We start from the raw sequence: 22,232 nt of genomic DNA, 5'->3' as shown, positions 1-22,232 counted from the left end.
AGATGCTATTGAGAAAATGGCTACGCTTTCTTCACAATTTATGCGAGAATCAAGAGACCACCAATCGAATCTTTTTGCATCCATTAAAAATTTGGAAGTACAAATGGGGCAAATCGCCCATGGGATGAATCAAAGGCAAAAAGGATCACTGCCTAGTAATACTGAGACAAATCCTAGAGAGTATGCAAATGCTATTGAGCTTCGAAGTGGAAAAGTATTAGAGGAACCTTTCAAGAAAGTTGAACCCTCTTCTGAGGCGGTTCATGATGAGCAAAAAGATGCAGAGGAATACGTAAGGAGGAGGAGAAGCCAAAATCCAAATTGTTTCCAGACAATCCACCACCTTATAATCCACCCATTCCATATCCTCAGCGGTTCAGGAAGCAGAAACTAGATAAGCAATTTTCTAAATTTCTTGATGTATTTAAAAAATTGCATATTAATATCCCTTTTGCAGATGCTTTGGAACAAATGCCGAGTTATGTCAAGTTTATGAAAGACATTCTTGCTAACAAGAGGAAACTTGAAGACTATGAGACTGTGGCATTGACAGAGGAATGCAGTGCTATTCTACAGATGAAGCTTCCACCTAAGCTAAAAGATCCAGGGAGTTTTACAATACCATGCACTATAGGAAATTATTAATCAAATCTGGGTATTATTGCAAGAGTCCTACCTTAAGTCAAAACATAAAGAGAATGAGTCCTTGCATGCTTCTACTTTTTATTTCCTATTTAGGATTTGATCAAAGAAGGGAAAAGAGGAAGAAATACATATATGTAGACTGCTAGTTTATTAACAGATATTTCTATTTTTTTGCAGTATGATTCGGAAACACTATTTGAGGCATGGGAAAGATTCAAGGACTTGCTAAGGAAATGTCCACACCACGGAATAGAGCAATGGAGACAAATTCAGATTTTTTATGATGGTCTATCTAATTCCACAAGAACATTAGTAGATGCTGCAGCAGGAGGATCAATCATGAACAATGATCCAACAGAAATTTTTGATCTGTTGGATGTTATGGCCTCAAATGCATATCAAAGGCCAAGGAATAGAGTTGCCCCAAGAAGAGTTTTGCAGAGAAATGAAACTAATCCCATGACAGCCATGGCCATCCAACTTGAAGCATTAACAAAGCAAGTAGGGTTGTTAGCAACTCAAGGCACCAAACCTCCAACTGTGATATGCAACTATTGTGAGGGAATACATTATAGCAATGAATGTCAGATGGTTAATCCTTTTGAGCAAAATCAGTTAGATCAAGCAAAATATGTGGGGAACTTTAACCGACAGAACAATCCATATTCAAACACATACAATCCAGGGTGGAGAAACCATCCAAATTTTGGATGGGAAAACAATCAAGATACTGAAAGACAACCTGAAAACCAACAAGCTCAATTATTTCAGAAGAAGACTCCATTGGAAGATGCTATTGAGAAAATGGCTACAGTTTCTTCACAATTTATGCAGAATCAAGAGACCACCAATCAGAATCTTTTTGCATCCATTAAAAATTTGGAAGTACAAATGGGACAACTTGCTCATGATATGAATAAAAGGCAAAAAGAATCACTGCCTAATAATACTGAGACAAATCCTAGAGAGTATGCATATGCTATTGAGCTTCGAAGTGGAAAAGTATTGGAAGAACCTTTCAAGAAAGTTGTAGTAACTGAACCCTCTTCTGAGGCGGTTCATGATGAGCAAAAAGATGCAAAGGAATACGTTAAGGAGGAGGAGAAGCCAAAATCCAAATTGTTTCCAGACAATCCACCACCTTATAATCCACCTATTCCATATCCTCAGCGGTTCAGGAAGCAGAAACTAGATAAGCAATTTTCTAAATTTCTTGATATATTTAAAAAATTGCATATTAATATTCCTTTTGCAGATGCTTTGGAACAAATGCCGAGTTATGTGAAGTTTATGAAAGACATTCTTGCTGACAAGAGGAAACTTGAAGATTATGAGACTGTGGCATTGACAGAAGAATGCAGTGCTATTTTGCAGCTGAAGCTTCCACCTAAGCTAAAAGATCCAGGGAGTTTCACAATACCATGCACTATAGGAAATATTCATTTTAATAAGGCTTTATGTGATATTGGTGCTAGTATTAATTTAATGCCTCTATCTATTTTCAGGAAACTAGGCCTTGGAGAAGCTAAACCGACCACAGTATCACTTCAAATGGCGGATAGGTCAATTAAATATCCGAGGGGAATCATTGAAGACGTCTTGGTTAAAGTGGATAAGTTTATATTTCCAGCAGATTTCTTAGTATTGGATATAGAAGAAGACCAGGACATACCCATTATTCTTGGTAGGCCATTCTTGGCGACTGGGAGGACTCTGATTGATCTTCAAACAGGTGAACTTACTATGAGAGTACAAGATGAAAAGATCACATTCAATGTATTCAAGGCCATCAAGTTTCCAAATGAATCGGATAACTGCTTCAGAATTGATTCTATTGAGAGGTGTACAAAGGAGGTATTTCAAATAAGCTATCCAGTTGATCCAGTTGAAGTTTGTTTGGTAGGTGTGACAAATGCAGAAAATAATGGAATTTTCAAAAGTGAGATGCAGTTAGAAGCTTTATCACCTATATGTGTTGACAAATTTCCTACCGAGGACCATGGCTAGTAACTTAATCACTACTTTGGAAGTGGCTTCGACCCCCAGAAGTCACTCTTTTCTTTGACCTAAAGTTGGGGGTAGTTCGGCTGTGAACTATGATGCAAGCGCTGTTTGGGAGGCAACCCAAAGTTTTTCCTTACTACTTTGATTTTTCAATTGTTAATTTTTTTAGATTCGATGTTTTTTTATTTCTTTTTCCATAAATTTTTTTTAGGATGCAAAGAAGAGCTCGGATTTGGACTACATCACTCTTAAGGCTATGAATCAAGGGAGTCTCCTTCACCTTACTTCACATCTTATTACATATCTTTCCCATTGCATGCATTTAATATTTTCATTTTTTCGCTGCATTGAGGACAATGCTCATTTTAAAGTTGGGGGTGGATGCTAAGATTCCTGTCTATGGGTTGAGACTCACTATGTTGAAATTTCTTTTCAAAAGCAGAATTTTTCAAATCATTTCAAAACTTTTTATCAGTGGTTGAAGCTTACTTGTCTAATTAGTAGAGTAAAATAGAAGGAAGTTATGACATTAAATCTTTAGATCTTATTTAGTATTTCATGTTTTAGTTGTGTTCATCTATAATTCTTTGAAATGATGAGTTTGCTAAATATCAGATGAGTATGTGAATCACTTTAACCTTGACTATGCGACCCACCCTTTGAGCACTAAACCTTGCTATTGAGTTATTGCATTTAAGGATTTTCAAATGAGATTGCAATTTTCTTGTTCAGTCAACATATTAGAATCCACCAAGATTTCTTCTTGAGGCGAAATTCATGAGTCCCACTTGTTTAGGGATATGATAGAGGCCATTCTTCTTTCATTAAAATTGATGAAAATATATATATTCTCTTCTAATCTGTTCCACTTCTACTATACCATGTTTCACTTTGTGGAGATGTATATGGTTTATATGTTAGATCTCATTGGTGACTCTCCCAAGTCGTGTGATCCCTTGAATAGACCGAAGGTGATATGGATTGTTAAAAGCATGGTGAGGGTTAAAAGCATTGTGAGTAGATCTTCTTTGTAGTTGCGGGTCTCCGTAGTTAATACCACTGAGTGAGCCTTTTGGATTCTCACTGGGTTAACATTGCACAATTGGAGCTTAAGGACAAAGGCCACCACAACGCTTAGATAGATAGTTATTTGAGAGCCATGTTACGGGTGTAGGATATGTCTTGGACTGCTTCTTGGGAGATGTGTTATCACCTTGAAGAAAAAAAGAAAGGAAAAAAAAAAAAAACTTGAGTATGAAATTGCTAATTTTTGGCAAAAGGAAGAAAAGAAAAGAAAATTGGTACTTCAATGTTATCATCTCCATATATGTATTTCAGCTCTAGTCTACATTTCTTCCACCTTCACAAGTCCTCTTGACCTTGGATAAGTGATTGCTCTTCATTAGTGGAGAGAGGGATGATAGGTTGGACATATAAGAATTGACCTTGAAACTAGGGAGTTGTCAGTTGAATTTGGGATCTCAAACATGCATGCACTTGATTGGTTAAGGTATACACACACACGGGTCAAACTTTTGATTTTGTGATCAATCTACTCATCTCTTATTTAGCTTATTTTAGGGCCTGTTTGGTTACATGAATCTAGAGATTTCAAATCTCTGGATTCATGAATTTGAGAATTTTACCCGTTTGGTTGCAAAAATCTCTAGATTCATAAAATCTAGAGATTCACATTTTTACACTAAAAACGTGAATCTGTAGATTTATGGGTAAGGGGTGAAATCCAGAGATTTCAAAAAAGCTATACATTTGTACATTCACAAAAATCACGTCGATCAAATAATTTTTTAGGATGAATCCACAAATTTCATTCCACGACCAAACATCAAATTTTATAAATTATAACTCCATAGACTTGAAATCTATAGATTTGAAATCTCTAGATATTTGAAATCTCCAGACTCATGTAACCAAACAGGCCCTTATACATTCTTTCAATTATGGTTGAACTTGACTAAAATTGAATATTTAATCAAAAATGAGAGTTTGTCTGATCCTGATATTTGCTCGAGGACTAGCAAATGTTAAAGTTGGGGGTAATTTGATAAGTTGATTTCATGCATATTATTTTATATGATTAATTAACTATATTTCCATTTATTTACAATTGTTTTATATCAAAATTTACCTTAATATGATATGAAAATGAATATGTTGCACCCTTTCCTTTAATTTCTATAATTTTGGTGATTTTATATATTTCCTAACAAATTCTAATAAAGATTTATTACTTTTACATCTAGGAAATTATCAATCAAATCTTGGTATTATTGCAAGAGTCCTACCTCAAGTCAAAAACATAAAGAGAATGAGTCCTTGCATGCTTCTACGTTTTATGTCCTATTTAGGATTTGATCAAAGAAGGGAAAAGAGGAAGAAGAATCCAATTCAAATAAGAAGGAAAGAAGAATCCCGATTTTGAGTGTCTCTGTCCAGTTTTGATCAAGATCTTCATCGGATGGTCATATCGTGTCCGATCAAGCTGATTTTTGGAGGAGAGCTTCACGACTTCTTGGTCTTCAAATCCAACGGTGGGATTATGCATTGGAGATCTCTAAGTTAGTCCGATTCATACGTCAAGACACTCCTTGGTTAAGTCAGATAAGAACTCTGAGTTTGATTCAAACTCTGAGTTTAAAATCTATAAAATGAGAGCAAACTCCAAGAAGAAGGAAGAGGACGTTTTTGGGAGCTTTGGAAGAGCGTGGAGGTTGAACCAGAAGACGTTGGATGGCTTTGGAGATCTGAAGCTTGGGAATAAGTTTTTCTTCATCTTCTTTCAATGTTCTTGAACTCTTTTGTAATGTTTTTAATTTCAAGTATGAACTAATTTAGTTTTTCTAGGGATCAGATGTAGCCTATCTTTGAATTCTCACTCTTGACTTCATCAATATAATTTTGAATATTGTTTCCTTTGATTGAGTTTTTACTTCTATTCTTCATGCTTTTGATTAATTGGCCACTAATCAACTGATTTGTTAATCATAATGAACTGAGAGGGGATTTATGTGTTTAGTTCATTGGAGTAAAAGCCATGAATTACATGTAGGATAGAGATATACTTACATGGTTTGTGTAGTTGTTACATGGGAATCCACAGAATTTAATGATTTCTCAATTGTTGTAACCCACATAGAAATATAGTGGGTTAGCAATTGAGGGAATTTCTATTAGTACTCGAGAGAGACTAATAGATAGGAAAGGGAATCTCGACTATCAATCAGGAAAATATTTCTCAAATTATAAAGAGGGAGAAAAGGGTGGGAATGCTTAGTTATGGTGAAATCTGACCCCTAGGTCTTTAGCAATTAATAATCTCAATTTAACTTTCAATTTGCAATATAGTCTAGAATAATTATCTTCCTTATTATTTGTTCAAATAAAATTGGTATAATTAATTTGGTACTTAATCTATAGTCTTCGAGGGATCGATCTTTTATCATTATATTACTTGTTACGACAGCGTACACTTGCGTTGTACTTTTTCACAACAAGTTTTTACACATGAACTCTCTGTATCTGTGTCAGCAATGAAGATGAGGCCAGCTCTATATCTTGGGCCTCTGCTTTAATATCAGAACTGGAGCATTTCCGAAATGGGAAAGCAAGGGAGCAATCATGCAGTACTGTTGGAATAGCAGACATAAGTCTAATGGATGACTTTGTTGAGATGGAAAAATTGGCTGTAGTGTCTGTTGAGAAACCTTTTGGAAGTCCCTGTTATTTGGATAAAAGCAATTCATTTGTGCTCTCGAAGGTCGAGTCAGGTGTCAGTCCCTCAAATGGAACTGGAAGGGAAATAGTTCCTGTCTCAGATAGCCACTCAGGTTCTCTTCATGTAAATCAAGAAATACAATCAAATGAGAGGTCAGTTGGGAAGTATCCTTGTTGGATTCACGATATTTTAAAGATTATTTTTGAGCAGAGTCATATAACAGAAAAAACTCCTGAACAAAAATTTGGCATTCATGGTTGCGTGAGTATTTGAAGAGCAAGTATATGCGGCAATGGGCAGTTTGAAGACTATGGGATGAGATTCTGGAGGTACCTATGCAGAATTTTTCCATGCACCCGTGCAAGTTTTACTTATATTCATAATTTTTGTACCAACCCATTACTAAAATACAAGCACACTTTTTGGTAAACAAAAGAGGGAATGATGCACTAGCAGCGATCTTGTGCTCCCCGCTACACAATGTTCGGACTTTCAAGTTCGACCTAATACAAGCACAGTTTTTATAGAAAGAATTCTAAGAGAACAATCCCTAATGGACTTTGGTGGAGTTGGCAGCGGCATCCTTCATTTCATGCAATGCATCTTCAAAACATTTGGCTAGAAGCTCAGGATTAGGAATGATGTCTTTTGCCACAAGGATTTGCATATCTGCTCTTCCTGCATAACTCACCATGTGCATTATAATTGCCTGCACCATTGATATGATAATAATCTCAGCTTCCCCTGTAAAGAAATATGTGTGTGTGTGTGTGTGTGTGTTGGAATGCTAAAGAAGAGCAAAAATGTTGGGTGATTTACATGAGCCGAGGCAGCCGTGTTGACTCGAATGTAATTGATAGGATTTCCAGCTAACATGCGCTCCTCATTTGGTCCAGGAATATTAGAAATTGCGAAAGTTGTATTCCAGACAATCCTGGAATTGAGATATAATGCTAGCTACCAGAAATCAGAAGTAGAGTAGGTGAGATTTAATAGTGCAAATTTAGTCTTCTGCTGTTGATTGTAAACTAGAAAATATCTTTCACCTTTGGGCTCAAAAGAGACAACCCTGTATGATAGATGTGCTCCTAGAGAAAGTTTTTTCTTGTCCATCATGGCTTTAGCTCTCTTTACATGCTGAAGAGGGTCATTGAGTTTTCTCTGATAATAAACTGGAAGAATCACGTATCCAAATTGGTTACCCCACCTTGTTCCACCTGATTTACTACTCTCCACCAGTTTTGATAGTTCCTGATCAATACTTTCATAATCATTCAACTAATTGGATATTTTAGATATACTTTAAGTAGATATTAAATATAGTATACTGAAGGCAATGATGAAGAAGATGATGTAATAAAATCAATATATAGTTCTTCAAATAAAAGAAAAAATGCCTGAACTAGAACCTGCAATCCTGGCTGTTCTCTGATGTTCACCATTAATAAACCAGAGATTTGAGTCCCTTCACGTAGTTGTGCTGGAAGCAATTGAATCATATAAAGTCATATATCAGAGTATGAGATTTGTTTCCAAAATATTATTAGTTCTGGGGGGAAGACTTACTGTTTGAGTTCTTCAAATCCAAGTATCTTGATAGTCCAGATGATACTACACCACATAGAACATCATTGATGGTCTGCACAAGCATTGCATTGTTAATCTCACTAAGCATCAGAAGAATGTCATCTAATAGTTACATCCCTTAATTGTATTCCTTTTCAATAGCTACATTTCTTTAACAAATAAATATTACCTGTCTAATTTTGTCTAATAAAAAAATTCTTTATACTTGGTTTCTAGAGCTTTTTACATAGTAGAATATAAACTAATATTGGGTCTCCTTAATGAAATAACTTACGTTATGCCTATTTAAAAGAAATAAGTACAATAATTCATTATTGGTCAAGAATAAAAAATGATTTGGTGAACTTTGTTAAAAATAAATTATGAAATGAAAAATAAATTTGGTGTCAAAATAAAAAATTGTTAGAAAATGATAGTGAGTAAGTGAGAAAAGAGGCAAAACAATATGGTTTTTATAAAAGAATGTGTATTGACTATTTTACCCTCATTTTAACTATAGAATTTTAAGTAAACCTCCACACAAATGAAGAGAATAATTTCTCACCATAATAGACTTTTATTTTGGAGGTTTTTCTATTATTTTAAATAAAAATAAAACTTATAATAGATGCCAAATAATTTAAAATAATGAAAAATTCCCATAATTGAAAATGATAATTGATACCAAGAAGAGCAAGTCTCATAAGAACTAATATTGTTTGATAGATGTTAAGTTTATTTATAAAATTACTAAAATAGCCTCTCCACCCACGCCCAGCCTCCACACCCAATTACCTTGCCCGTAAATAAATCAGAAAAGTCTTAAAGAGAAGAAGAAATCTTGCATAATCCGGTGAAATTTTTGGTTTTGATGATATCAAATATTTGACGAATTGAAGTAATTTCAATCCGATGCTCATAAAAAAGTTTCCATCAATTTATGAGTAGATAACAAGAAAACAATAGGGAATATGACTTGTAGCCATTGCTCGTAAAAATTGAAGAACAGCTAAAGTAGGGAAATGATATTTTAGATTTCGTTTTGGTCATGTGGACAATAATGAGAAACAGAGTTTTGCCTATCTAAAGAGATTGTAGTTCGAAATATAAAACTTAGTTCCATGTATCACGGAAATGAAAATTCCTCATTAATTTTTCTCCTGAACTATAAAACTCGAAGTGATATCAAAGGAGAGGCATAGTAAGTTGTAATTTTATGGCATCTACTCATATAGCATCATAAACTATAAACCTAGAAAACTAGTGGCAGACAACTGACATTGTAGTAGTCACCACTTATCGTAATTTCTGTAACTTCATATATATTCCAATCGAAACCACGAAGCCCCCCACAGGTTCCTGTTAAGGGTCACTCTTTAGTATTCTAATGGAGAAAGAAAAAACCCCACCTCCACCTCCTCTAACGATAGTGATTTCTCATGTACTCGGCAAAAAATGCCAGGTACTCACACATAAAAAACTTTAATTTTTATTTACTCTTACTTCCCTCTCAAAAGTTTTACCACCGATTCCTTAAAAAAATCAACTATATTACCTCTTATTTCTTAGTATTTCAAAAATAATCAAATCACCCTAATTTTTTTTTTAATCTTTTTAATAAAATTGAAAATCAGAAAACAAAAATAAAATAAAATTGAAAATACCAATTAATAATCGGATAGTTTATTGGATCAGATTATTATCCGATATTCGATAAAGTTTCAAATTCGAATTCGAATGCCTTTTCTAAATTTCTGTTGGATTCTGATTTTGATTCAGATAGCGATTTTGCTAATCAAATTCGAATTCAGATATTGGTGTATCCAAGCTGAATCCAATCCATTTAAAATTTACCAAAGAATCAAGGGATAGGAGGACATCTGAAGAGGGCCACCGTGTAGGGTAATTAGGTAATCATATTATGCATTTAATTTGACCTCATAAGATAAAACGATAGAATGGTCATTATACTTTGACCGGATGCCCTCACCAAAGATGAGCACAACGTGCTCTATTTGACAGTTCTGTACCATATAAATAGGGGTGAGTTCACCGAGTTCTCATTTTTCTTAATTAATTTTTAATATTTATCCTGTGGCCCACCCTTGTTTGGAGGCTGGATTCGTAACTTTCTAGAGCCGTGTATAGACCTGAGAGAGTTTAAATTTTGTTTTCAGAGGAAATGCACGTAAAAACTGTCACTGATGGGTTAGTCAAGCCGTTAAAGATTCGCTCTCCCACGGGAGGTCTGGGTTCACTCACTCAGCTGCGTATATTAATAATTTAATTCTCACCCTAACAAGCTACATTTAAAAAAAAAAAAAAAAATGCATGTAAAAAAAACGTCATGAGATTGTAACCGACTTACCGCATTAACAAGAGCTTTCTTGATAGTTTTCATGTCGTCCATGCTGAACTTGGCGGTGGCAATCTTCCTCGGCCACATCTCCACCCCTTCACCGCCGCTTACGGTGGTCATCTGGTCTTTTACCCAGAAGATTCTAAGCACGAACTCAATCTCATGAATCGAAGTAAACCAACCAACCATGACTAATCTCGGGGCCCGGGGGGGGTTCCCCCCCCCGTTAAGAATATTTCTATCCAAGATCGCATAGATCGACTAAAAACACCTTAGTATGATAATGACACAAGATGATGATGAGCATACCTTTCTATGGTTTTATTGGAGGCGAAGCGCAGCGGAATATCTTCTTTATGTCTCCCACTAGGAACAAACTTGAGGTGGAAGTTGATTCTATGATCAACTTGATGTTGGATCTTCTCCTCTAGACTCCTCCCTATTCAACGGCTTGATGGTATATCCTTTACGACTAAGCGGATGTGATTGTGATTATGATTAGGGTTTAGAGGAGGGACCTAGCATCCTTTATATAGGCAAATCCGTTAGATCGTCCATCAAGATCTAACGGTTCCTATTAGCCCACACTAGCCAGTCCATATAAGAGTTCTAGTAGCTGTATATTACCCATATCGGACCAATAAGAAACCAAATCAAAGTGTAACACAATCAATGAAGCCCACCTTATGTAGAATATTCAATTAATATTCTAACATTCTCCCACTTGGGCTATATTGATTGTGACACGATCAGTAAAACAAAACATCTCCTTTGTTTTAAGAAAACATTTGAAAAAGATACATTGAAAACATTTTGACCTTTATGTGCACAACTTTATATTGGTCTGAGGATAATCCTAGAGCTCAATCCCTTCACATAGAGCCTTAAGTACCGAATCATGGCGGTGTTGCATCTTTTATGCAACACGGGACCATCCATGGTCACAAATACTCTTAACTTTACTGAAAATGGATGCAATATGGTAGTGTGGCAACTAATGACACTTTATAGAAATCCTCATGTGTCATTACATTTGTCAATCCAAATCTCTCACTTTATGGTTCCCATGAACTCGACTCAATGCCACGAGAGAATATACTTTATGGTTCCCACGAACACTGTGACTCAATGCCACAAAAGAATATACTTTACGGTTCCTACAAACTGTGACTCAATGCCACGAAAGCATGTACATTATGGTTCGAACACTGTGACTCAATGCCACAAAAATGAGATTATATGTACATTATGGTTCCCACGAACTGTGTGTCATCTTTATAACTCGAGTTTTAACTTTATGTGTTACATGACACACCTTAAGGCTAATACATGAATGCCTTAGCTTTTGCTTAAAGTTAACACATACTTTAAGACTTTCATAACATGCAACATGATAATAATGTGAAGATTAATATGTCACCAAAGAACTTTATTGAATTCAAATAAATTATCGGTGCATACAAGAGACAAGTACGAGATAGAATACCTTATTACACAATAGAGCAAAGTTCTCAAACTCCCACTAAACAACCGCATCTAAGGTTCCTCCTAAACCCATAGTTACCGCATGTCTATCAAAGACGTGCGGGCGGGGACCCTTAGTTAGGGGATCTATAACCATATTATCTGTACAAATATGCTCTCTTTGTGGTGTCACATTCTTTAACCTTTTCTTTAATAGTCAAATACTTAATTTCCATGTGTTTAGACCACTGTGATACCCTTATTGTTGTTAACAAACAACACAACGAATTGTTATCACGGTACAAGCTGGATAGATCTATCCACAATAAAAAAAAAATGTCAAGCTGTCTAATGAGGTTCCTTAACCAAACAGCTTTTTCTTTAGTGGTCAAATACTCGACCATCATGTATTTAGACCCTATGATCACACATTTCTTGTTGTTAATAAACAACACAACTGAATTGTGATCATAGTACAACTGGATGGATCTATGCAGAATGTTAAAATAGAACTGTCAATTATCGATGAGATTCTTTAGTCAAACAATTTGAGTAAGCGCCCCATAACATGTAGCAAACTCAACCTTTATGATGAAATAAGTAATTTTACCTTATTTTACACTTTTCACAATATTATCCCTCATGCCATCAAGGAAAACAACTTCAAGTAGACTTCTTATTATTCGGACAATTAGCAAGGTCAAATATATATACCTTAATGCTATAGGTGCCGGAACAAGCTTGTAGATTATCTTATCATCAATTGTCCTCTTCAAGTATCTCAAGATAAGATACTTTCTTCAATTGTTCTCTCTCTGGTATCCTTTATAGGACAAGCTGTAATAAGCTCGGTGTATCTCCCTTGAGAATCAAAACCATTCTCAAGTATGCAATCTAGCATACTGAACTTCTTTAAATATAAATTATATATGCCCTCTGAGAAAGATCCAATAAATAGCATAAACAATCCCTATGGATCTCAATGCCCAAGACAAAGATGCCTTACCAAGGTCTTTTATATCATAATTCTCAAATAACAATTGCTCGGTCTTTATGCAGTAGGCCAACGTCACTACTAGTGAGCAAAATATTATCAACATAAATAATGAGAAAGATAAAATTTCTCCCATGACCTTGCCATATATATATATATATATATTGATCTACAAGTTTCTCAACAAAATCGAATGAAGTCACAATATTATTAATCTTTAAACACCATAGTTGGAAGCTTACTTAAAACCACAAATTAGACTTCTTGAGTCTACACCAAGATGATTAAAATCATCAACCGCAAAATCCTCAGGCTAAATGACATGGACTTCTTTATTAAGGTTTTCAATTAGAAAGGCAATCTTCACATCTATTTGGTATAACTCTAAAAGAGTCCTTAGAAGAGATAGGTGAGAAAATTTCACTAGTCTACTTCCTCTTTATGAGTAAACTCTTTAGCTGCCAGTCTGGTTTTAAACCTTACAATCTTTCTTCGTGAATATTTATTAGTCTTATACACCCACTTAAAATAAATGGGTTTAAAGCCTTTGGGCAACTTAACAAGCTTCCCAAACATCATATTGTCTCATCAACTATATCATATATCTCGTTGCACCCAATCATAAATCTAATTAAAGACAACTTTTTAGTAACTGGGTCAACCATAATGCCAATGTTATATTCATGTTCATTATATCAAGTAGTGCGGGAACAAGCTACATTTCTTGGCTATATCAAACTCCAGAAAACTATTTAAGAATTCACAATTCTGTTGTCTTAACAATGATGGTAAAACAAGATCTGAGTAAGAAACAAATTAACAATGAAAAACTTTTATGTTCCAACTTCTACAATACTTGATTATTCAACCTTAGATTTGCAGAACAACTCAAACGCTAAAATGGTTTAAGTTAGATTTATGAATAATTTGCAATGGAAAAGGGAGTAAAAAAAGAACATATTTGGAAAGGAACATGATCAAGGATATAAGAGGCTGTTATCAGGGCTTCACCTTATAAAAAATAATTCAGACAAAATAGTTTTCATACCATACTGTTCACTATGTTCACAAAATTGTGATTAAGCCTTTCGGTTACACAATTTTGCTCGGGACTATCAAACATAGTGAACAGACCAACTATATCCGAATCTTCCGAGTATTTGGCGAATGGGCCCTTAAGCTGTCCAGCATCCTCATATCAGCCATAATACTCTCCTCCCCGGTCAGATCTAACAATTTCTTAACTTCAGTCTAAAAAATTCTTGAAGATTTTAGAGATTTAGATTATTCTTTAATTGAATACAAAAACCATATTAAGAGTGGTCATCAACAAATATGATGAAATAATAATTTATACGCAAGGTGGAGGAATAAGGACCACTATCTAGACACCATGACTGAATGGGACAAGAGAAAATCAAATCTTCAAACAAAAACCAAAGAATCATAACTTTCATTTTCGCACTTAGTTAACCAGACCTTATACTCAATGCAACTTCTACTTACAACAATCATCTTTATTTATAAGGAAGTTTTCACAGGTCCCAAATTATTAGTCTGACCGGACTCTTAGTCTTTACCCTGAACATTTTTATGAGTATTGATGCTCATAAGAACAAAGTTTCTTCTCGGAAAAAGGTATTGATCTTTATAATTCCAAACTCAGTAGAGGATGCAAAGGGCATTGATGGATAATAGCAAGGGTAATAAAAGAAACATTAGGAATCATGAGTTTTATCTTAAAAAATAATCATCCTGATGAAATAATCCCTAACTCCTCCAAAACCATCACACCTTATGATAAAAAACTCTTACAGAAATATACTTATTTCAACACTAGATGAGACTTAGTATCTTTACGCTACTGCATTCAATAATTTCAAAACAGTGCATTCAGTGGGTAAACAATTCATCAAGTGTTCCTTGATGGACTTCTTAATGGGCAGTAAAAGAACATAACTACTTTTCACCTCTGCAAAAAATCAACTTTTGTCTTCTATACTCTTATGAGTCATATCCATCAGTTACTCAGTAACAAAGAATGTGTGGTTAACAACACATCATCTACAATTTCTTGAAGTTTGACTTTTTAAGAATCTCAATAACAATCATATTGTTATAGACAGAAAATGTGACTAACAGAAGAGCACACATATATCATCATGAAAACACCTTTGGACGAGAATTCATGACATACAGTTGTGATACTCCCTCACTTTATTAGTACTTTAATATGTAACTTATTAGTACATCACTAGAAAGAGCACACATATATCATCATGAAAACACCTTTGGGCAGAATTCATGATATACAATTGTGATACTCAATCACTTTATTATCACTTTAATATGTAACTTATAAGTACATCACTAGAAAGAGCACACATATATTATCATGAAAACATTTTTTTTTTTTTTTTGCAGAATTCATGACATATAGTTGTGATACTCCATCACTTTATTAGCACTTTAATATGTAACTTATAAGTACATCGCTTTATTATCACAATGTGGGTAACATATAACTTATAAGTGCATCACTTTAAAGAGTACACATATATCATCATGAAAACACCTTTTGGACAGAATTCATGACATATAGTTGTGATACTCCCTTATACGTCGGCGTCCATGAGAGTATTCCAACCTTCGAAAATTTTACCACCTTTGGGTGTATAAACTTCTTAGATTAATCAACTCCCAACCAAATGCTGTACATGTCTCCCTCTTAATGCTATCACATAATTACCACCTTTGGGCGTATAAAAATGCATTAACATCAAGAGACATCCCATTACTATATATGGCTGACATTCCATAAACCCAACCATGAATGCCACTTTGGCAGTCACTCACAATCAAGCTCATGAAATTCTCATATTGGGATATACTTTATGTTACCCACAAATAATGCTAATACATTGTTTGGAAGAAATCCAGATTACCAAAAGGCAATCGAAGCATGTATAAAATACATCACACATTTATATAAAATTCCAAATTACCAAAAGGCAATCGAAGCATGTATAAAATACATCATACATTTAAAATTCCGGATTACCAAAAGGCAATCAAAGCATGTATAAAATACATCATACATTTAAAATTCCGGATTACCAAAAGGCAATCGAAAATACATTTGCATAAAAATCCGGATTACCAGAAGTAATCAAACCCTTTATAAGGCATGCATGATATATATTTTTACAATTGTATAATATCATATAAAACATGCTTACAATACAAAACCATTTGATAAAAAAATCCATATTAAAAAATTCACCCAACGGTGAAATTACATATACAACATAAATATGTCATATCATGTTTCATACATATAAAAATGGAATTTGGTCATGAAAATAATTCCATTGTGTCCGGAAGGGTCCAAAACATAAATCCCCAAAAGAATGCTTTAAAGTTCCTTACGGTTTAGCCAAAAATAAAAAAATACTAAATAAATAGCATTCCAATTATCGGCTCAACCAAAACATGATATATAATATTTCACATATATAGGGGTAGAATTGGGTCTTGAAAATGGTTCCATTGCGTTCGAAATGATCCAAAATATAAAACCCCAGAAGAACGCTTTAAAGTTTCTTACGGTTTGGTCAGAAATAAACAAATACTAAACATATAGTATTCTGGTTTTTTTATTTATTTATTAAACTGGTTCAACCAGCAAATAAAAACGGTCTAATAAATCAGAATCTTATTAGGCCGAACCGGACCGAACCGAAATAAGCAATTGAATCAAATCTAAATTGAACCGAATCGAAATCAGCAATTGAATCGAATCAAAATTGAACCAAGAATCTAAATTAGAAATCGATTCGAAATTGAACCGAAAAATCGAAATCAGAAATCGAATTGAACCAAAATTGAACCGGAATCGAAATCAGAAATCGAATCGAAATCATAAATTAAACAGAAATCAGCGAGTTGACTCGCTGAGTCAAAAAACGAGTTTGGTCCAAAATGGTTCAAACAATAAATCCGGTTCGCCCAAGTTAATCCATTCGCTTGGACCGATGACTGGTCAACCGGGTCGACCCGTTTGACCTGACGGGTTCAAAATCGGGTCGCCTTGGCGGGTCATGGGTCGGGTTGACCCGACCCGTTGACTCGGTCAAACTGCCACGTCAGCACCGCACAAATTTAAAAAAAGATCAAAAAGATGCTGCCGGATTCCGGCAGCGATTGCCGGCGCGTCCGAAGTCCGATGGAGACCCATAATATATCAATTTCTTCGTTTTTCCGAGATCTACGCAGTGGTAGTTTTAGATTTTCAAAATTCTTTCTAGAAAAAAAGTTATTGACAAAAAACCCCACGGTTTTGTTGAAAAAAATCGGAGAACAAATTCACAAGTTTCATAGGTTCCATTCTAGAACCCTAAGTTCATCGATCAACAATCCTATGGGTTTTTAATCGATTCTATACAGGCTCGATACCACATGTAAGAATATTTCTATCCAAGATCGCATAGATCGACTAAAAACACCTTAGTATGATAATGACACAAGATGATGATGAGCATACCTTTCTATGGTTTTATTGGAGGCGAAGCGCGTGGAATATCTTCTTTATGTCTCCCACTAGGAACAAACTTGAGGTGGAAGTTGATTCTATGATCAACTTGATGTTGGATCTTCTCCTCTAGACTCCTCCCTATTCAACGGCTTGATGGTATATCCTTTACGACTAAGCGGATGTGATTGTGATTATGATTAGGGTTTAGAGGAGGGACCTAGCATCCTTTATATAGGCAAATCCGTTAGATCGTCCATCAAGATCTAACGGTTCCTATTAGCCCACACTAGCCGATCCATATAAGAGTTCTAGTAGCTGTATATTACCCATATCAGACCAATAAGAAACCAAATCAAAGTGTAACACAATCAATGAAGCCCACCTTATGTAGAATATTCAATTAATATCCAATCCCAACACCCCACCCCACCCCAACCAACCCAACCCCCCCCACCCCACCACCCCCCAAACCAACAAACCAACCAACACCCCCCCCCCCCCCCCCCCCACCCCCCCCCCCCCCCCCCCCCCCCCCCCCCCCCCCCCCCCCCCCCCCCCCCCACCCACCCCACCCACAAAACCCAATAAAAATTCCACCTTACCCAACCCCAAAGGACAAAACCAAACCAAAAAAATAAAAAAAAAAAAAAAAAAAAACCAACCCCCCCCCCCCACCCACCAACCACCCCACCCCCAACCCCCCCCCACCAAATATATTTCCTTCACACCCCCCCCCCACCCCGAATGTATTCTTCCCAAGTTTTACGACCAGATCATTCACTGGAATTAAATTCCAATCAAGATTTATGATGACAAAATAGGGGTAGGGATCATCCATTCACATGAATTGAAATTAAATTTCAATCAATATGGGTAGATGGTTGTCAAGGGACTGGTGAAAAAATAAGTTGTTTTTTTTCTTCTTCTTCCAAAATGTGTTTTTCTCCAAGGGGGTTGCCGGACCACTGCTTGGGCGCGGGGGGGCGCCGCGGGCAGGCGATCCCGGCTAGTTGTCAAGTATCAATTTGAAAATCACGCCTTTTCTTTCAAGTAAGATTAACTGATGTTGAATAAACTTGTTGTATTAGAAATAATAGTTAATAGTGTCCAGGTAATTTATTTATGTTAATCTTGCTTGAAAGAAGAATCGTATTTTTCAAATTTAAGTTTGGCAACCATCTATCTATATGGATTGAAATTAATTTCAATTCATGTAAGTAGAGGATCCAAACTCTAAAAATAAGAGACCTATAGAAAAAAATTATTAAAAAAATCTAGGGGTGAAACACACAATGTGTCCTCGTGGCCCCCTATTTTTGTAGTTGGGAGAGCACATTGTGCTCTATGCCAAGAAAGGTTATTCTAGCCATTCTTGTTTTGAATAGAATTCAATGACCACTTCTTTTGTTTTTTCACATCATCAGAGCAAGATTTAAAGTATCCGCATTAATATTGTATCAGTCAAGTGATTTTAAGAGACATTGTCTTGTATCAAGTACTTATTGTACCAACTAGTGTACTTTAGTACAATCCAATAGAGAGATGGATTAATATACGTTGTATTGGTTATATCCAATATGGATACATATCCGCTAATATCATATCGTATTGTGAGATTATTTTTTTTTGGAGGAGTATTGTGAGATACTTTAAACCTTTGTCACAAGTACCGAAGACTCATAAACTTATAAGAAAGAAAGAGAGTAGGAAAATGTGTGAAATAACAAAGGTTCAGATGGAAGATCTCCTTAACTATTAATGGTGCATCTGTAAATCCTCAAAGATTGTAAGGTTGAGTAATTGGGCATGAAGAAAATAAATAGGAGTTTAAGTACATGGTAGCTTATTGATGTCGTTGCCTTAAAAGAAATTACACCAATCAAAAAGTTTGGTTACCATCTAATAGAAGAGAAAAAAAATTAATTTCTGTGACACCCTAAAACAAAGACCTTAGATGCATTGACAACTCTTTTCACCTTTCATAAGTTCATAAGCATAGGCAACCCGAGTTTGACTTACATGAGACACATTTGTCTAGTCTCGTGCTTTCCATTAAATCACCATTTGACTTATCTTAATTTAAAAACTACACATGATTGTATAAAAAGTTACAATATTATCCCTATCTTACTTGCAATGTCTTCTTCCTCTCTCTTCATTTTCTGAGAGCCCTGAATTGCCGTTGAAAACCAAGACCCTAGCCCTTTGAAACCCAAATCAGGCTGTAAGAACAAAATCAAGAAAAGATAACCAACATCTAAAACATAGTTCAGTTTAACTTGGACCCTCGTTTTGTGCCCAATATGAAGCCCACCCGGAAATCAACTCCCATGGAACAAGGAGATGATAAATGCCTTACTCCTCTGCTCACTCCCGGGGTGGTGGTCTAGTGGTCCCAAGCTCACTCCCAAGTGGTTTGGTAAACCTCATGTCCCAGAATCCCCTCTGCTCCTTTGTTTCTTGCATTGGACAGTTGTGTGCTCTTTGGCTGGGCATGAGTGCTACCGGCTTCTGTGGACTATACTAGGCCTCCGGTGGGGCTCCACTGACGGGGCCAGTGCTTGCGCTAGTAGTGCACAGGGCTAATGCTTGTATAGTTCGCACTCGATAAAAAGTCCAAGCATTGCGTAGCGGGGGGCGCTAGGTCGCCGCTACTGCATCCCCTCTTTCATTTACCAAAAAAAAAAGAAGACAAAAGTGAATTTCAAAAGTCAAGGCTGTTTTTGGCTTCTTCAACATATATAGAGGTATTACACTATAAATTAGGTTACTCTCTTATGATCCTAAATAAGCACCTAAATATAGCATCAGAATTTGACAAAAAGGCACAACAAAATAAGACAAAAGCATAATAAATTAAATAAAAAAAGATGACATAGATTTTATTAATGTAGTTTGTACACCATGGAGAACATAAACATGTAATGACACAAAGTGCTTAAAGCCTCTTGTCCAATTAAACAAATACCTCTCAACATATCAAATACTATTGAATCAAGATTCAAATGATTTATGACCTAGTCTTGCCATTTTTCAATTAGATTTAGTCTACATGACTCTTGGCCTATCTCAAAATTTTGACGCGCGTGACTTAGATGTCTCACCATGGTTAAACTTGCCTTTAAATTTCAAAAAAAAGTTAAAAGAAAAACTTCAAAAAATTGCTTTGCCTCTGATTGGGGTTTTATGGTCCCATCAACCGATTCCGTAGCATAATCATTAAAAAAAAAAAAAAAAAACTAAAGACTTGGCTCCTAAGTCTTTCATTCATTCGACTTCTTGTTCTTTTTTGTCTTAAAGGTTTAAAGTGTTAGTATCAAATATTAAATTATTTAGATGATTTTAAGAGGTATTGTATCGTATCAAGTATTGATCGCACTCTCAATGCATTTTAATGCAATCAGTATGTGCTCTTTAAAAAACAAAGAAAAAATAAGAGAGCGATGCATCACATTGTTGTATCATATCATTTCACCAAATAGTTTAAACTTCGATTTATTTTTTTTGTAATAAAAAAGAGGGAAGCAGTAACAACAACCTAGCGCCCCTCCCCCCGGCGGCAATGTTTAGACTTTTTATCGAGTGCAATCTATACAAGCATTAACCCTATGTACTACCAGCGTAAGCACTGGCCCCGTCAGCGGAGCCCCACCGGAAGCCTAATATAGTCTACAGAAGCCGGTAGCACTCATGCACAGGCCAAAGAACACACAACTTTCCAATGCAAGAAACAAAGAAGCAAAAAGGATTTGAACCTGAAACATGAAATTTATCAAATCACTTGAGAGTGAGCTTGGGACCACTAGACCACCTCCCCGGTGATTTTAAACTTGGATTTCTCTCCACCGTAATTGTTGTTTTGTCATTTGTGAGAGTCAAAGTCTGGATTTACATGAAAAGGGGCAAAAAACAATAACAAAAATGTTGGAAACTAGTTTTTATTTTCAATTTTTTTTCCCAGAGTACGATAGGAAGCCATGTGAGGTCAAAGGTCTGTCTACTTAGTTATTCCACCTTTGTTTTTTCCAAGAATAATGGAAGCCACGTGATGATAATGGAGGCTAGGAGCACGGACGATGCTTCGAAGCGCGAGCGGCGAACCGAGCGAAATGGCGAATAATCGCCGAGATCTCGCGAATCTCCGCGATGAACCCAAAACCGAGCCAAAGCCTCGGCCTCTCTCTCCTTCCCCAACCTCTTCTCTTCTTCGTCTTCCTTTTCTTCACCTCGTTCTTACTCTTTTCTCGTGTTGCGGCGGCCTTTCGGGGTGGTGCCTCTTGCTGGTTGGGTCTCCCTGGGCGGCGGTTGTGGCTTCTGTTTCGGCTCTTCTTCGGAGGTCAACCGTTGAGAATCCTCCTCCGGTGGCGGGGGAACGACCACTTGTTGTTTTCTTTTTTCTCTCTTTCTTCTTCTTCTTCTCCGGCGAGGGTCCCACCTCGGACTCAGGGGGGATGTCTCTTTCTCTCTCTCTCTTTCTTCTTCTTCTTCTTCTCCGGCGATGGAGGCCAGGCCCCATCTCGGCTCAAAGAGCGAAAAGAAAAAAAAAAGTTTTGAAGTTTGGCCGTCGATTTTCCCGTGGTTTGATTTTCCGGCGAAAAATTGAATGTCGTTTCGTTCCCATTTTTATTTCGCCACGTGATGATTACGGAGGCTAGGAGTACTGATACAACAACTTTTGTTTTTTTTTTAAATTAATTTATTTTTTCAAGAGTAGCACGGGAAAAGCATGTAATTAATTTATGTTTTTCAAGTATTATTGAACTTTTTCTTTCCGACAATAATCAAAGGCCACATGTGATGATAATGAAAGGCCAACTGTACTTTTTAAATTTTTGTTATTTTAATTTAGTTTCCTTTTCTTGAGGAAGTCATGCGATGTGAAAGGTCACGTGATGATAATGAGAGGCAAGCATTACTTATTCTCAATTTG

At 35.9% G+C, this 22,232-nt stretch overlaps 2 protein-coding genes, 1 non-coding gene and 1 pseudogene across 3 annotated transcripts in view; 1 reads left to right on the top strand and 3 right to left on the bottom strand.

The window, feature by feature from the left end:
• Window positions 1-22,232, bottom strand: part of ZAR1 (HOPZ-ACTIVATED RESISTANCE 1) — a 54,016-nt gene that overhangs the window by 23,561 nt on the left and 8,223 nt on the right. The window lies entirely within an intron of this gene.
• Window positions 104-6,658, top strand: LOC149016279 (uncharacterized). Its single transcript, XM_089156718.1, has 3 exons — window positions 104-292; window positions 823-2,486; window positions 6,199-6,658. The coding sequence occupies exons 1-3, from the start codon at window positions 104-106 to the stop codon at window positions 6,656-6,658; spliced, it is 2,313 nt and encodes a 770-aa protein (XP_089012844.1).
• On the bottom strand, window positions 795-896 carry LOC149016280 (small nucleolar RNA R71). The gene has a single exon (XR_016173755.1). It is a non-coding gene; the product is annotated as a small nucleolar RNA R71 (small nucleolar RNA).
• Window positions 6,936-21,818, bottom strand: LOC149016278 (wax ester synthase/diacylglycerol acyltransferase 11-like; annotated as a pseudogene).

This window comes from Hakea prostrata, chromosome 5 (genome assembly GCF_041222555.1).
Source record: "Hakea prostrata isolate BN-2017 chromosome 5, UWA_Hpros_2, whole genome shotgun sequence".
Lineage (NCBI taxonomy): Eukaryota > Viridiplantae > Streptophyta > Magnoliopsida > Proteales > Proteaceae > Hakea > Hakea prostrata.
Note: the sequence above shows the minus strand (reverse complement) of the source record. Positions and strands in the feature narration are given on the sequence as shown.